Source organism: Lissotriton vulgaris, chromosome 1_1 (assembly GCF_964263255.1).
Source record: "Lissotriton vulgaris chromosome 1_1, aLisVul1.2, whole genome shotgun sequence".
Classification (NCBI taxonomy): Eukaryota; Metazoa; Chordata; class Amphibia; order Caudata; family Salamandridae; genus Lissotriton; species Lissotriton vulgaris.
In genome coordinates, this window is record NC_141685.1 from 1961619959 (window position 1) to 1961637551 (window position 17593).

Consider the following 17593-nt stretch of genomic DNA (forward strand, 5'->3'; position numbering starts at 1 on the left):
GTATGTCTAATCCCTTTTCTTTCAGCGGCGTGTTACAGTTCCTGTTAGTTACAGAGACCCCGCAGATCTGTGTATGTGTCTATTCCCATTTTATTGTTATTGTAATAAAGATACCCCAGTTCTTAGTGAACCAGTGTGCATGTGTTGTTCTTATGATAGAGAGTGTTTAAATCAGGGAATAACTCTTGCATACAGTGTGTGTCTCTTGTTCTTAAAGCACAGGTAACCTTTCCTTCTAGTCAGGTGTTACAGCCAGAACAGATGCTGCGCCTGATCAGGTAAGTAGCCACTGAATAATTAGGGAGAGAGAGGAGCCCTTGAGCTAGGAAAATAGATATACACTAAGTAATTCGGCCATTCTATAATATTATTGTAGTAGTGAACCAGCATGTGCCTTGTATTCTTGTTCAATCAGGGTAACCTGTTCTTCTAGTCAGGCATTGTTTTCATGAACGGATGTAATTCCCGGTCAGGTAAGTAGTGACTGAGCAATGAGGGAGAGAGGGGCCCCTTGAGGAGGAGAATAGATAGTACATTATCTAATTTGGTAAACTGTTGTGTGCTATAATATTGTAGTATCATATCCCGAGTAGTCAATTAGAGATTCCTTCCAAAGGTATTCATAGGAAAGTGATCGTCGTTGGTAAGCGGCGTTAAAGAGAGCATCAGGTGGAAGCCTGATGTGTAGGTCCGCCGGATTGTGGACCGGGCTGTGAGTTAGAGAACACTGGGGGGGGGGGGGGGGGACACCAGTGCTTAGGTCTGCCGGATTGCGGATCGGGCTGTGAGTTAGAGAACACTGGGGGGGGGGGGGGGGACACCAGAGCACTAGGGCTGCAGCCCAGTGTGTAGGCACGCAGGATTGCAGAGGTGCCGAGCGAGCACGGACTGTAGTCAGTGTGTAATGGTAAATAATCAGAACTGCCCCAGGGTAGATTAGTCTGGACCCATGTGGTCGCGAGACTACGAGGTATCAGTGTGGTGTAGGGCATGGACGTCCTTAGTAATCAGTGAGTATTCCTAGTAATCCCTATAGATTTAGTGGTGTTTCTAATGATATGAGCTTGTATATTGCGAGTTCCCCATCCTCAGGTAGGTACCCAGGTGCCTGGATAGATGGGTCCTGAGGAGGGAGGTGGTTACGTTTTGGCCAGGTTGGTGGTGCTCTGGTGAGCTGGTTCTATCTGGTCTGAGAATCTGGTCATAACATCTGGCGTCACGAATTGTTTACGTTGCCTGTGTGCGCTGTATTGTTTTTATCTTGTTGGTTGGCACTCGGCACGAAAATTGACCTATGGGCTTGAACAGTTGGAGTGTAAGGAGATTGCAGTACTTTATGGCATTTGACTTATGCAGGGTGGAAGAAATGCTTTTCATCTTGGTGTTTGAACTGTCAGGCTTGAAGGGTGACATTACATGAGGGAGCCAATTCCATCTTGGTGATGATGTAATTGTATATATGTGTGTGAAAAATGCTTTTAAATTGCCATTAAATTGCTTGCTGCATTTGCTTATGCTGTGCAATGTGAAATGTATTCAATGTAATATGACTTGTGGTGTTCCTTATGAATAGCGCCATGTGAATATGGCTTGTGAGGAGCATGTTCTCATTTTGACTTGCTGTGTTCCTTGTGAATAGCGCCTTGTATATATGCCTTGTGAAGAGCGTGTCATTATTTGGACTTGTTGACTTTCTTGTAAATATGGCTTGTGAATAGCGCCATGTGGATATGGCTTGTACAGAGCAGGCTATTGTTCCGTTAGGCAGGAGAGAGCTGGATCTCTTTCAATTGCTTGGAGAAAATGTTTTGAAGATGTGCACACATGTTATGTGAAAACGTGGAGTGATAAGTTCTTGAATTTCCCATGTACTGCAGACATTGGGGAATGATTGTGTTTGAGCTGCCAAAGGGTTAATATCTTGGATTGAGACGGCAGTATTTATTTTAACATGCTGTTTAACACGCATGGTTACGTGAGCTGTCACTAAAAGTCAGAGATTGTTTAGATTGATGGTGGTTTGATTTAACTTTTTCATTGGTTGCTGGGTCTGCCTATGTGCTTTGTCAGCTTGCTGACAGAATGGTACCATCTTGCATGGAGAGAAAAGCAGTGTTCATTTAACATTCTATTTGAAATGCGTCCACGAATTTGTGTGGGTTTGCCTTTGAACACATGATTTAATGTGTCTGACTCGGAGGTCGGAAAGTTATATATCAACCAGTCGGATTGAGATAAGGGTTTGCACGGAGGGTGCTTTAATTAGTGCTTTCACGGTTGAGAAGAAAATATAAAACAGACCCATCATAGAATGTGCTTTTAAAAAAAAAATGTTCTAGAAAATATACATTATTATTTTTCTAATGCAAGCTAAACTTTTTTCAAATGCAAATGTTTCTGATATGTAGCAGACCATTATGTGAGTAAACCCACTCAGTTAGAAAAAATAGCTATTTGATAAAAAAATGAATCTGGCCCTTTTAATAGGTAGAGTAGAAAAGCTTGCACACTAAATTATGAATTCTTGGTTATGCAATGCAAAATGACATGTTGCCCCTTGTTTAATTTGATGGTGTTTCACATGTTATTTTCAAAAAGAAAAATGAAATGTGTCTGCATGCAATGTTGTTCTAATATTTTTTCCCTTTCAGCAAGTAGCAGTACTTCATGACAGAATTATTTTTTTTTTGAAAATCTTTATTAACATGAAGATATCATTGACATATACAATATCGCAGAAGGATGCAAATTGTTCCTACTTCACATTAGACTGGTATTACAATATGGTGATGAGTGTTCGAACACGTAGTGAATATAGTTCCAACAGATACATGGAGTCATAGCAGCAATTGGTCTCAGTACAGTATTTGGAACGATACTAATCCGTCTCGGTTCTAACTAAGGTATCCCTTTCTATACTTAACTGCACGTGCAGCCATGTGTGTAAGTCTTTTTAAAGTATGAACAAGAAAAAAAGAAAAGGTAAAGAAAATCAACGTATTTGTCATCGTGTAACGTGTGTCTCCTGTACACCCCCACATTCAGCAGCATGACAGAATTATTTTAAAATGCTAGCATGTGACTTAGTTACAAAAAATATGTCTTTATTAATTTGCTTTTTACCACGTTTAAATCTGCTTCAGTTAGTTAGAAAATAATAGTCAGTCATTCTGGCCTGGGAACGGCTGTATGTTTTCAATTTCAAGGCATCTACTTTGACCTTGACTGATAGGAGCCCGGCATCTGTTCGCGGCTCAAGTTTTGAAAGGGTGGAGGCCGTGGGTAACTTCTGAGAGCAGAGAGAGCCAGCTTGTTATTCTTGGCTATGTTACAATTTCTTTCCGCGGAGAAATGTTTATATAAGGGGGGGGGGGGGGGGCAGGGGGGGGCAGGGGGGGGTCAAGTCGCTCTTCCTTGCGGTCGGCGCAGACAGCTTCATTGACTTCAGATAAGGGATGCTTGCTCATACAGAATAATTGGCAGACGCTTGGCCCTTGGAGTTAGATAAATAAAGTAGGCCCAGTGAGCTTCCCTGACTAGAGATTGAAGATGCTTAAACAGAATGGTTGGCAGTAGCTTTGCTCCTGCAATGAGATCAGCATTTGGCAGTGATTCAAAATTACATCGCAGTGTAGCCCGGCTCCTGCTCATTATGGTTGGAGCTGATTCAAAACTTTGAGCGCGAACATCTTTCTGGAGGGAGGGGCTGTTTTTCAGATGAGTAAGGAGTAGCTAGGCCCCAGCCCTTCTGGCTGTGTATGACAAAATTGGATTTTGCCCAAACAAATTTAAAGAATATGATTTATGTAAAATGTTTAAATCATTCCTTGGAATTAGAAGACCTCTTTTCATGAATTAGGAGGTTTCTTTCGAAAATAAAAAGCACTTGGGGTGCTTTTTAAATGGAAAATGTATTTTTGCAAGATTGATGATGCGTGTTTCTTGTTTCATATGGCTTTATCGTGTGGGGGCCTGGATGAGTGTCGTTTTCTTATTTTGGAGTGCTGTGTTTTTTTGTTTTCTGTTTATTGTTTTCGGAATGATTGTTTTCCCAACCCCCAAAACCCCCGAGGCTGAATCCAGGATTAGAAGCAGACGTACCAGGCTGAATCCAGGATTAGAAGCAGACGTACCAGGCTGACCAGACTGGAGGATGTGCGTCCTTGGCACCGGGTACTTATGAAGATGGAGAATCATGGTCTACAATAATAAACTGTCTTTATTAAGAAGAGACCAACTATAAATTGACTATTGACTGCCTCAGCAGTCAGGTTGAAATTAGATATACTCAATTTTTGAAAAAAAATTCATTGACCTGAAAGTAATTCCTTGGCCTGCATTCTTGAGCCTTGCATTTTTCCCATGTTTCTATTTCAGATGGACATTATGCCACTTTTGCAGTTACCATATACAGGCCCCACTTGAAAAAAAAGTCTCACAGTCCTGTTCATGGTTTTGATGTTTATGCAGTGCCACATTCATTCAAGATTCATATATATTTTGCTTTTAGTATGCTATGCTATTTCATTATTGATACACTTGTTTATCTTTCACCTATTTCATAGTTTTCCTGTTTTCTGCAAAACAGTCTTGCCAATGGAAGAGAAAGCAGTGTTTTAAATGATGGTGCACACATGTGTTCCACAGCATGATACAGTGAGGAACTAGGTGCAAACTGTTTCCTGATTTCGATGATTTGTAACCTTCACCTATTGCCTTTGGCATGGTTCAAATTTAATTCTATGATCCTTTAGAAAAATATATACACCACATTTAGATAATTTTCTTTGATTTATTGCTTGATATGCATAGTGCTACACCAGCTATTTTGTAGGAATGGGGTTATCCTTATTTTCCTGTTATTACACTTTCACTTTGATTCATCAACTCTTAATTAGAACAGTGGGATTAGTTCCAAAGTTGTCCTGGGAGGTGTGTCTTTTAGTCAGGTTATGTCCTACATGTATTAGTAATAGTTGCCCAGACCTTGAGGACCCTTTTGTCATGTTTATTTGTCAGATTTCACTAAATTCGTTCTTAAGTTGACCAAAGTAGGTAGGCCCCATTTAGGCCCCTTGTTGTTTTCATTCTACAAACATGGCCCTACATCAATAGATGTCATGAGTTATCACTAGAAGTTGAGGCACATTTTAGTTCTTAAGTTGAGCGAAGTAGGTAGGCCTCATTTAGGCCCTTTGTTGTTTTATCATTAAAAGTTGAGGCACATTTAGTTCTTAAGTTGACCGAAGTAGGTAGGCCCCATTTAGGCCCTTTGTTGTTTTCATTCCACAAATATGTCCCTACACCATAGATTTCATCAGTTATCACTAGAAGTTGAGGCACACTTAGTTCAAGGGTGCTTTGGTTAGTTTCTGTTGTTATCAGATCAATCTTAGTTACATTTCAGCATTCAGGTCAAGGGTGCTTTGATTTGTTTTCAGTTGGTTGTTAGATTTACATTCCCTACATCAAGTTTTAGGTGGAATTTCCTCAAGTTGTCATTTATTTTAGGGAGTCTTTTGGTTTTTGGTTTTGTTGATAGATTATGTTGATGTTTGTTTATTAGTTTGTTGTTGTTTATAGATGTTCGCAAGATAAAGTCTAGGGTGGAATGTACTGACATGGTTTTTGGCTCTATTTCGGAGTGATGAAGACTTTAAGCTTGCTAACATCTATAGTCTGTATTCTTACCTTGTGTTGGCCCTTTTAAGCCCTTTCTTCCAGACCTAGAAGAGGATAGCTGCTTTATATGATGATAGATCCCTTATTCTGGACTCTAATCCATCTATTGCCTTTGACATAATTATGTGTCCTTTCATTATCCTGCCTATGGTAGAGGGTGGATCATGTGGTCCTGACTTTAAATTACATATTGGTATGGTTTGTGTAGGTACTCTGACAGAGCTGAGGGTTATTTCATCCTTCTCAGGCCTACAAGGCCCAGAACTAGAGAGACTCCATTTTGCTTTCTGTCCCTGCAGAGCTGAGATTCTTGAAGGGTAAAGGTAATGTTTATAGTTAAGCCTGTTGTCTGCTAGGGGAAAACCAGCCAGGACTGGTTCTTATCGGAAGAATGTGTTTGTCTCTTGGGCCCAGACGTAACATGCAGATGGCCACTGCGGTTGCGCGGAGAGTTCTGGAGCAAGCACAGGAATTCGGTGGGAGGCAGCCCTCTGTTGGAAATTTCCATGAGGGGAGAGGATTCCATATTAGTGAGTTGCAGGAGAGGAGGAGTGGTCAGTTCGGTTCTTGAAGAGTGAAGAGTAGAATGTTTGCTGGAGCTGAAGAGTATAGTTCAGTTCAATTGGTTTTCTGGAATGGAGAAAGAAGGCAGATGATTGCTGAAGCTGGAGAGAGCAGTCATATGAACAAAGTTGGATCTATCAGCTGGGGCTGCCAGTTTATCAGAATGCATTAAAGCAGATGGAGGAGTTGAAGCTGCCAGCTGAAGCAGTTGAGCCAGAGGAGTGAAGCTGTGGTGACGGAGGGAGAGAGAGAGAGCCCTGATCCCACCAGAGAGAGAGAGAAACATTCCTTCTAATAGGTGAGGTAGTCTAAACTAGTTTGCTTTACACTTACACCTTAATCTTGTCTTTATTCCCTAGGCTATTGTATGTCTAATCCCTTTTCTTTCAGCGGTGTGTTACAGTTCCTGTTAGTTACAGAGACCCCGCAGATCTGTGTATGTTTCTATTCCCATTTTATTGTTATTGTAATAAAGATACCCCAGTTCTTAGTTAACCAGTGTGCATGTGTTGTTCTTATGATAGAGAGTGTTTAAATCAGGGAATAACTCTTGCATACAGTGTGTGTCTCTTGTTCTTAAAGCACAGGTAACCTTTCCTTCTAGTCAGGTGTTACAGCCAGAACAGATGCTGCGCCTGATCAGGTAAGTAGCCACTGAATAATTAGGGAGAGAGAGGAGCCCTTGAGCTAGGAAAATAGATATACACTAAGTAATTCGGCCATTCTATAATATTATTGTAGTAGTGAACCAGCATGTGCCTTGTATTCTTGTTCAATCAGGGTAACCTGTTCTTCTAGTCAGGCATTGTTTTCATGAACGGATTTAATTCCCGGTCAGGTAAGTAGTGACTGAGCAATGAGGGAGAGAGGGGCCCCTTGAGGAGGAGAATAGATAGTACAATATCTAATTTGGTAAACTGTTGTGTGCTGTAATATTGTAGTATCATATCCCGAGTAGTCAATGAGAGATTCCTTCCAAAGGTATTCATAGGAAAGTGATCGTCGTTGGTAAGCGGCGTTAAAGAGAGCATCAGGTGGAAGCCTGATGTGTAGGTCCGCCGGATTGTGGACCGGGCTGTGAGTTAGAGAACACTGGGGGGGGGGGGACACCAGTGCTTAGGTCCGCCGGATTGCGGATCGGGCTGTGAGTTAGAGAACACTGGGGGGGCACCAGTGCTTAGGTCCGCCGGATTGCGGATCGGGCTGGGAGTTAGAGAACACTGGGGGGGCACCAGTGCTTAGGTCTGCCGGATTGTGGACCGGGCTGTGAGAAAGAGAGCACTAGGGCTGCAGCCCAGTGTGTAGGCACGCAGGATTGCAGAGGTGCCGAGCGAGCACTGACTGTAGTCAGTGTGTAATGGTAAATAATCAGAACTGCCCCAGGGTAGATTAGTCTGGACCCATGTGGTCGCGAGACTACGAGGTATGAGTGTGGTGTAGGGCATGGACGTCCTTAGTAATCAGTGAGTATTCCTAGTAATCCCTATAGATTTAGTGGTGTTTCTAATGATATGAGCTTGTATATTGCGAGTTCCCCATCCTCAGGTAGGTACCCAAGTGCCTGGATAGATGGGTCCTGAGGAGGGAGGTGGTTACGTTTTGGCCAGGTTGGTGGTGCTCTGGTGAGCTGGTTCTATCTGGTCTGAGAATCTGGTCATAACACATGCGCAACGGCCTGGGGACGTCATATTTTGGTGGAACCATACCTGCTTCTGTTGTCAGTGTGCAATTATCTAGGATGAAAGCAGAACTGAAGAAAGTGTCCCGTAGCCCTTCTCACACTTCCAGGGACAGACCAAACACAATAGTGGACACAAGCCATGCTAGAATGGAAGATACTGAGATCAAACAACAGTGCCCATCCCTTGCAGAGCAGAGACCAAGCATACAGGGGAACCACTATGTTTTAACAAACTACCCAATTAAGCTGCAAATAGAATTTTGAAACTAAGAGATAACATAGCATCCAAGTCAAACTATTCCAAGTCAAATTTTTAGGCCCTACCTCTCAGACTTTCAGAAATTTTTATTTGAAGAGGTTTTATTGCCCTGATCAAAATTTCCTCCCGAAAAGCTGAAGTAGTAAAGTTGCACACATAAAACAACAATCTTGACCACCAAGAAGAATACTGTTTTTCTTTGTTTATACAACATTAACTTGTGTTCTGTAATACATATGCTAACCTAAATGTGAGGTTTAACAATTCAGCCTGGATTGGGGAAAGGAATAGTATGTGACAACTCTCCTCAGTTTCACAGACCTGTCAATTCCTCTCCACCCCAGAGTATTTTGTGGCCTCTGGGACTTCCACTACCTCAGAGACACAGGCGTTTCCAGAGCCACTTACTGTAGCATCATAGCCCGAAATGAAAGCAATATCTATGACATTGTGTGATGGACATACTGTACCTAGGGAGCTGACTGGGGGAATATTAGGTCACTACTGATAGATGAGAAATTATTAACTTATGGATGGAGCAACTGGATCACTAGCAGAAGTAGGGCCTACAGACCAAGATGTTCAGCAAATTATTCTGCTGAAAAAGTATTTAAACTGTGACAATACACAAGTCCCATTAACATCCCTGTAAAATCTGCTGATGCCCAAGAAAAATATAAACATTTGCTTCGACCACTATACACATGGAGCGGAGCTCTCACGTTTTGCTACCAATACTCTAAGTGTAAGAAAAGGAAGTGAAGAGAGAACATCAAGTATGAGTTAATGGGAGGGGTGAGTGTGGCGGTTGCAGGGGAACAAACATGCATAGGTACTTTGCCATGGTTTTCCTCGCCAAAGTAGGTGCGTGTTGGCCATTAATCAAGTAGGTATAGATAGTCTACACATAATAGAGAGTGTAGGATGATAATGTGGGATAGCTGCATGTTTTAGGGCATTCATACAAAATAACTAGAATAAGAAGCACATTTCTCATATGCCTTCACTTAAGATGAACTTGCTTGTTTGCAGCCAATTATTAGGGAAGTTGGAAAGTAATGTGTGCCCCACTGAATGTTTATGGGGACAGCAAAATCTATATGGGGTTTTGATCAGATAGACCTTTTAAGTAAAGTTGAAAGCTTTTTACATCAAGAACAACTTCTTCCGAATCCTCTGAGGCACCCGCAAAGCAAATAGGTAGACAATTTACCAGAAACTATCTTATTCGATTGAACATATTTCAGGTTTGCAATAAAGTAATTGAAAGTTTATATTTAACATTTTCCTTACCAGGAAAGGAAACATCCTTGTGATTTGCAATTTGCCTCTTAACAGTCCACCATTTACTTCGAAGCCACTGAGGTGAACGGACACTGCTCCAACCTTCAGCTAGTATGTCCCAGTTTATATCATTTTCATCTAGCACGTCAAGCTCGGTTATTCTAATAGGTTTGGAAAAAAAGACAAACTTTAAAAATAATTTTGTGCTGGAGGGCAGGTTGAAGAGCTGTTAGAAGCCTTTAAATATGGGAATTGAAACAATGGAAACTGGCTACTAAAAACAGAATAAAAATCCAGTTGGTGTGTTATGTAAACAAGACAGATCCATCAAAAATAGAAACATTGCAGCCTGTGGAAAAGATGATATTTTAACACAACACGCTCCAACTTATATTTAGGAAGTATAATCTGATAGTATCTAATGCATACATTAACAATTAGGACGGAGGAAATAAGAAACAACAATGAAATGGAAGAATATAAAAGAACAAGGGGAATAAGGAGAGAGAGGCCATGGGCCCAGTATCTTAAGCAGTGCTCCAATAGTACTACTTCCTTACTACAAAAAGCAATTAATGAATCTACAGGTGAAGCTCTCCAGCTCTGCCTCTCCTATCTTTTATGTGACCTCATATTCTATTTTGGAGTGAATCTAGGAGGCAAAAGGAGAGAGGTGAGAAAACGTGGAGTTACTCAAAAATGGAAGGGGTTAAGGTAACATTTAGAAGGGGTTTGGGAGGGCAATGCTAATACAAAAACCTGCACTGACAAAAGAGTAAGACCACTTCAATTTACAGAAAACAAATCTAAAGTGATTATAGCCTTACTGTTGTCAAATTAGGCCTACATGTCCTCCAGCCAAGCCTTGGTCAAGAAGAAAGTGGAGGCAGAGAATTTTTACCACCCCATGGTAATTAATGCTTCATTAGGATTAAGCTTATTTTTTAAGAAATGTTCTGACATTACAGGGGTTTTCAAAGGATCCAACAATCTACGGGAATATGAATTTATGCATGTGCATATATTTATATGAAAATGAGGAGAAAGGTAATTTTAATGGGGCATGCTGGTTCTTCAAATGTATTGACTTAAGTACCGGTTTATCGATCTATCTATCTATCTATCTATGGGCAACTGTGTAATATGCAGAAAGCAGAGTTGTTTAAAAATGTCACCTAAACTCTAAGATGGCATTATACAGGACCTTATACCACATTAGATGTTATGCATTTTTAGTACTCTTTTTTTAGACCACCGGAGCTTCATCGGTTAGTGCTCACTGTTGCCCGAGACTGTAGATATGTCTGTCCATGTTCCAAGAAATGCGTGTTTTGTCGGGCATAACGGGTTTATATTTAAAATGTGCTTATTGCTACAACCTGTATTACTGTAAATCAAATTTCAAAGGCAAAGCACATGATAGGAAATTAAAAACATGCCTTTGAAAATGTGCTTTTCTTTTGTAGTACACGGACACTATAAAAGTTTATTAAGACAAATAAAAAAAGAAAATGTAGTGCAATTTGGGACAGTGTAGCTTTTTGCTGACAAATGTACTTGTTTGTAATGTTTATTTTCACACACTGGATAGTATTCATTGGTAGATGCTTGCATCAATGATGAGCGTGCAAGAGTGAACATTCTAGGTATGCTAACTAATGGTCTGAGAGCAGCACTGTCACTGTGAAAGTGTTGTTTTTGGTTTTACCAACACATGAAAGAAAGACGTGAAAAATCCTGCAAAATAATTCAGCAGTGTGAATTATTGGAAACGTCTCAAGTTTGACCTCTTTTCTGTGCAACACAAGATTTGAAACCACTGGCAAGCATTCAATAGGAAGGTTTACCCATGTAATTAATATACACTAATATTCATAACATACTTCAGCCTGCTTATTGAATGTTTGCCAGTGGTTTCAGTGAACGGGGAGATTAATGTTTTATTCCAGCCATTGATCTACTTCTTCCTCAGTCCTTACTTTTCTTAAGTTTAGATTTTTCTTTTTTTCTCTCACAATTCTGCTAAATTGCACATGTTGTGACAACCCGTTTTTTTGTAAACATGCCAAGCCAACTGTAATCAGGTTGGCTGCTGTTGAGTTGGGTCTTGGCGATTACAGAAATTGTAAAAACCCATATTGGTTAGATTAAATGTATCTGGAATTGAACAACACATTCTCATATAAATCTTCCAGTGACATACCAGTCTTTATCCAATGCTTCCGAACAAGTGTTTGATCATATATCTTGATTTGCTGCTTTTGCCATAGGGATGCAGTGAAAGTTTATAACTCTCAATTTGCTTTCTTGCCTCGTAGGCATTCCAACATGATCGTGTGTCAGTCGCTTCAATTAATGATAATAGTGAGACTGAATACATCTGTTCTTTTTCTATATGAAGCTAAAGGGGAGAGTAAGTTTCCTGATGTAATCTATGGAGGCATCATACCTCCTTGGCTGCAAGGGAGGACATCAGGTATTCAGCAACATTTCCCAATCTGACCCCTCCGACAATATTCTTTCTCCTTAGTTTTCCAAATGATAGACTACATTTCTTATTTCTCTATATAAACATATTAATGGGGCTATGTTTTTAAAGACATTACAAGGAGGAACTATTGGGAGCATAGACGTAGTATGATTAATAAGCTATCCCAAGTAAGAAATCTGTAGATTTGTGTTGTGCATCAGGACTTTCGTACAATTAATATTATGCACATTTATTCCGATTTGAATTTGTTAAGACAATACCCTTACCCTTCTGGGTAGGTGTCTATAGTTTGTAATATTGTAGGCACTGAGATGTTAACATGGGACAGAAATTGAATAACATAACTTACAAATATTTTATATAAATATTTTGTGTTGATCCCTTATGCTCATTGCACCATCAGGATTCAAGCAAACCGGGCCGAAGACGGCTGTAATGCCAGAAACCGGTCCCCGGGAGCTTGTTTCCTTCCCAGTGTAAGAATTGGCTTTTGTAGTTTGGTTTGCCCTGTTCCCATCATGCACTGGGACAGGAACAGACTAATTTGCATACAGCCAGGTTCTGAAACTGGGATGGTGCAGTGAGCTAAAAAACGGTGTTGGATCTAGCCCTGATCTCTTGACTGGGTGAGAGCTTTCTGCTTAATTCAGAGACTCTGTCCCTCACCACCCCTTGTTGTAAATATTTTTGTCCACCCTAAGCGTGGAAGGGTATTCTCAGATGTGAGACCCTTGCTCATTGCACCATCAGGATTCAAGCAAACCGGGCCGAAGACGGCTGTAATGCCAGAAACGGGTCCCCGGGAGCTTGTTTCCTTCCCAGTGTAAGAATTGGCTTTTGTAGTTTGGTTTGCCCTGTTCCCATCATGCACTGGGACAGGAACAGACTCATTTGCATACAGCCAGGTTCTGAAACTGGGATGGTGCAGTGAGCTAAAAAACGGTGTTGGATCTAGCCCTGATCTCTTGACTGGGTGAGAGCTTTCTGCTTAATTCAGAGACTCTGTCCCTCACCACCCCTTGTTGTAAATATTTTTGTCCACCCTAAGCGTGGAAGGGTATTCTCAGATGTGAGACCCTTGCTCATTGCACCATCAGGATTCAAGCAAACCGGGCCGAAGACGGCTGTAATGCCAGAAACCGGTCCCCGGGAGCTTGTTTCCTTCCCAGTGTAAGAATTGGCTTTTGTAGTTTGGTTTGCCCTGTTCCCATCATGCACTGGGACAGGAACAGACTAATTTGCATACAGCCAGGTTCTGAAACTGGGATGGTGCAGTGAGCTAAAAAACGGTGTTGGATCTAGCCCTGATCTCTTGACTGGGTGAGAGCTTTCTGCTTAATTCAGAGACTCTGTCCCTCACCACCCCTTGTTGTAAATATTGATCCATATAGGCCACTATTTATCTTTAATGCAGTCACAAGAGGTTCACATGCAATTAAGAAAAGAAGTGGAGAAAGAGCACAGCCTTCTCTTGTGCCTCTTCACAAAGGGGAGGATTCGGAGCATTCAGTTTTATATTTGCCAATCTGAGCATATGGACAGATGTCTGTGAATTGCTCCCATTCTGGAACTGTTGAGGGGTTGTGACCAAGTGCATCGTGCTGGCTGATGTTCCATTAATTGTTCTCATCTTGCAACCTTTGAAATGTGTATCGTTCAGGGTCATAACTAACTTTGGGGGAAAAACACTAACAGCGGAGACTATCCGGAAATAAAACTAGAATATTGACTTTTTGCCTGTGATTTAAAAGACCTGTGGTTTAGAGTGACACAGCATCCAAGATGCATTCACCTGATGTCAGAATGCGCGAACCACTCCGGTGATAAAGGTTTGCTGCCAGGGAAGCTTGGTATGGAAACAACGACTAATCATTCATGGCTGCTACGAGCCCCTATAGGCCTACAGCTCACACAACTATGCAATAACTACCTTGCTGTACAGGATGGTGCCTCAGGGTACAACTTGAGTTCAGAGATGTGTGTAGTACTGTGAAATTCCACAGCTTCTCTGACATCAAGATTGAGCTAATTAAGATTTTACATAGGTGAGCGGTAGATGGGACCAATAGTGGCGCAAACACGCTTGAATAGCATGAGCTATGGTGACAATTAGTATGAATGTGTGTAGTATACTATAGTTTTGCTTGAAACACCTAGGACCCCTCTGCATATCAGCTTATTGGCTCTCACAAACAACTATAACTTAGTCACTTGCTTTTCAAACTTCTCACCTAGGAATAAGTACCATCATCGGTTTGCTTCTATAATGTTTTGCAACATTAAGTGCACTCATTCAAGTACAAAATCTCGCTCTGTGACCTAAAAAATATGCATAACAGTTTTGAGAGCCCATCCAGCTGTTGCACGGATTTGTAGCACTTTCAAATATGGCAGATAACGCCACTTTGCACACACCTAAGTGACGTAAGGACCAACATTGAAATCGATGGAAAATGATTCCTCCTCAGATAAAGAGAAAGTAAGTTGGAAAACTGTAATTAAGGACCTATCCTCTATTTGTGAACTAATTTAGGAAACTAAAACCAATACGGATGGATTTACCTACATATTGTGGAAATCCAAAGCGACATGAACTCATTATTTATGCTGATTTCTAAAGCTGAATCTTGAATCAATATGCACAAGAATCTAAAGTGAAAAAGGATAAAGCTTTAAAAGAGGTGATGTCAAATTACTACAAGTCAACAGTGTAATCACTGAATTGCATTGACAGAAATCGTAGGGGCAGTATTAGAATTGTTGGCCTTGTATAAGGTTGTGAAAAGAATACATATTCCTGAGAGGAATATTTGAACTCCAGGATACCGATGAATACTAAGCTCACCTTCTCACACAATTCTGAGACTGAAGGAACTAACCCTGCAACATTATATATCTCTAAAAATAGTAAACAAAAACCTAGACCAATTATATTTCTCTCCTTATGATAGCAAAACAATGTGATGATTCTTAATGAACAAAGTCAAATCTAAAACAGAAATTGGAAGGCCCTTTAATGTTTTGTTCCTACCTGAAGGACACAAGCCTGAACAGGAAGGTCTTCCTGAACCTACTTGAACAAAAGAAATACTTACATAAAATATATGATTTTATCAGGAATGATAATAACTCATGAAGGTGCCACCTAGTCTTTTTTTTACCCTGAACATCCAAATATTCGTCAAGCAACTGCTCTGAATCTGGAAATTACACCTGGCAGTACTTTCTCATTTTTGGTCATTGTATTCTAGCATTGGTTGTTTGGACTGTTTTGATCATATTCTTTCTTCAATAGGCATGTTTTTACTTAATGTTGTGGACTTGATACAAAATACTAGTTGCTTCATGTGCACATACTTTTGAGGGTTGGTATCTGTTTCTTTGTTACAAAAGCAGCTGTGATGTTTAATGATTCTAGAGTTGGAGGTTGAACAGACCAGTAAAACAGGAATCTCCCCAGGTTCAGAGTAACTTTTTCACATAGGTTACATAATTTGAGCTGGAGTGTTTGAGGACAAATGAGTTTAGCATGGGTAAATACGATGAAGAACCTTCTTTTACTACCCAAGCTCCCTTCACTATTTTTCTATCAAATCAACTCTCTCTCTTCCTTTCTATAGACCGACTTTTTGCACTGACTACAAGTAAGCCCTTGCTTTTTCGTGGACATTCTAAAACAAAAATACATATTTTTAATGCATTACTGACCAATGAGCAACTTTAAACCAATATTCCTTAATGTTAATGGACTGAATCACCAATAAAAAGGTGTAAAATCTTAGAATAATGTAACCGTTGGAAATGAGATGTGGTCCTCCTGAAAGAAACAAGAATGGAGGGGATGGAAAAGCAAAACTTAAGATCTGATTGGGAGTGTGATGTACATTTTTCTGAAGTGATAGGTGAGAAAAATGGCATAGAGTTCCTTCTAGCTTTGAGCGACAGCTTGAACTTGGTTTCCTCTAATTGTGACGATTAACACAGATGGGTTTTAGTACCTCTAGTGTAATATTGAGCTTTTATGAAATAAGAATAGATATGGCCACCTTCAGATTATCCTAGTTTTAGTTAGTCAGTAGAACAAAGATTAAAGAAAGTTCCTGAGGATTCTACATTTGAGGTTGAAAGAGACTTTAATTTTGTTACAGATCAAGTAGTACATTGATAATCAAACTACAGATTTAAACCCCGAAGGCTGACTTTAGCCTTTTTATCAATCACTTAGCATTTACAGATCCATGAAGATAACTCAATTAACCAGAATGGGATTATGTATTTTTTAAACCCTCGTTAAATCCAATCCAGGATGGATTAACTGTTTATTAAAGCTGACTCAGTTAATGAAATATATAATTTTATCCAAGTCAATTTGTATATCGGATCATGCGGACGTAGCCGAAACTGTTAACATGTAGAGAACATGTTGTAAACACAAACATTTGGGACTCAGCAGTGACCTACTGTGTGATGAGAGCAATATCAAAATAATTAAAGGACTCAATCAGATCTTACTTTGGAGAGAACTGTGTGATCTTCCATCGGTGTATGAATTACTTTCCCATCCTATTCACTTTGGTTCCTTCACCTACCTTGCACTCACCTGTTCTAGAATGTAATAATTTAAATACAAGCCTGAGCCACCTACTATGGAGAGCTGTTTTTCCCTGGCGGGGTGTTTATCATTAAATCCTTTACATTAATGTAATTTGAATTCTCTAGTCCCTGTATTTTACAATATAGCACACTGATGACAAAAAAAAGGAACAGGAGAGGAAGACATCCTATCGTTTCTGAATAAAATGAAGTGGAACTGTGTCATCTGAAAGGTAGTCCCCTAGGAGCTTTGCTTGAGCCGGTGAGCCACAATTGTCAAGTGCATTGTGTTATGAACCTAGTCAAATTGAGAGCAATCAAAAGTACTGTACAAATTTGTTTAAATGGATAAATGCAATGACACTGTACCCATGTGTGAAGCAAAGAGCTACTCTCTATATTGAATTGCCCTAGTCAAATCACAAGGAGTGCTTTCAATTATTTTGATCTTGCGCGACTGCAAGGGAAAAAATTCGGAGTATACTGGAAATTACAGGCTTTATGAGGCTGAGAAGAGGAAATTAAAATGGCTAACTGCATTTTGTGTTAGGCAGCCCCAGCACAATTGACAGTAGGAATTATTAACTTGCATCAGCCTCTCAACTCAATTCATAGAGAGCGAGCCCTCTTGCATGAGACCACAGAGAGGCCTTCTCAAAAAGAATCAGTTAGCTTTGAAGCGTGCAGTTTAGCCGGGAGCAACTAGGCAGAGCAACTTGATTTTCTGAGCGTTTACATTTCTAGAAAAAGTACTCTATTTGAAGGGGAATGAGTGGCAAACTGTCTATGTTTGAAAAGGCTAGGTGAAAATTTAAGGACGGTGGTGCTACGGAGTGGGCATTTTGAATAACTCACACAGTTTACTGTTACACCTCGATCAATATTTATTAACAAGTTTGTGATTTCCTTCACAGTATTCACACCAACATGTTTTGTGGATCTGAAATTTGTACTTGGTAGTTATTTACTTTTGGGAGTTGCACACAAGTAGAGCACATGGTGCTACACTCACCTTTTTTTGTGGATCCGTGATTGTATC

General features: G+C 40.3%; 1 protein-coding gene across 3 annotated transcripts in view; it reads right to left on the bottom strand.

Annotated features, from left to right (window-relative positions):
• The window catches only part of DMTF1 (cyclin D binding myb like transcription factor 1), a 482730-nt gene that overhangs the window by 233190 nt on the left and 231947 nt on the right, over positions 1–17593 (bottom strand). For all 3 annotated transcript variants that reach the window (XM_086919720.1, XM_086919718.1, XM_086919723.1), the window contains one exon: positions 9480–9631. In XM_086919720.1, the coding sequence (XP_086775846.1) occupies positions 9480–9631 (152 nt within the window). The remainder of the gene's footprint in view (positions 1–9479; positions 9632–17593) is intronic.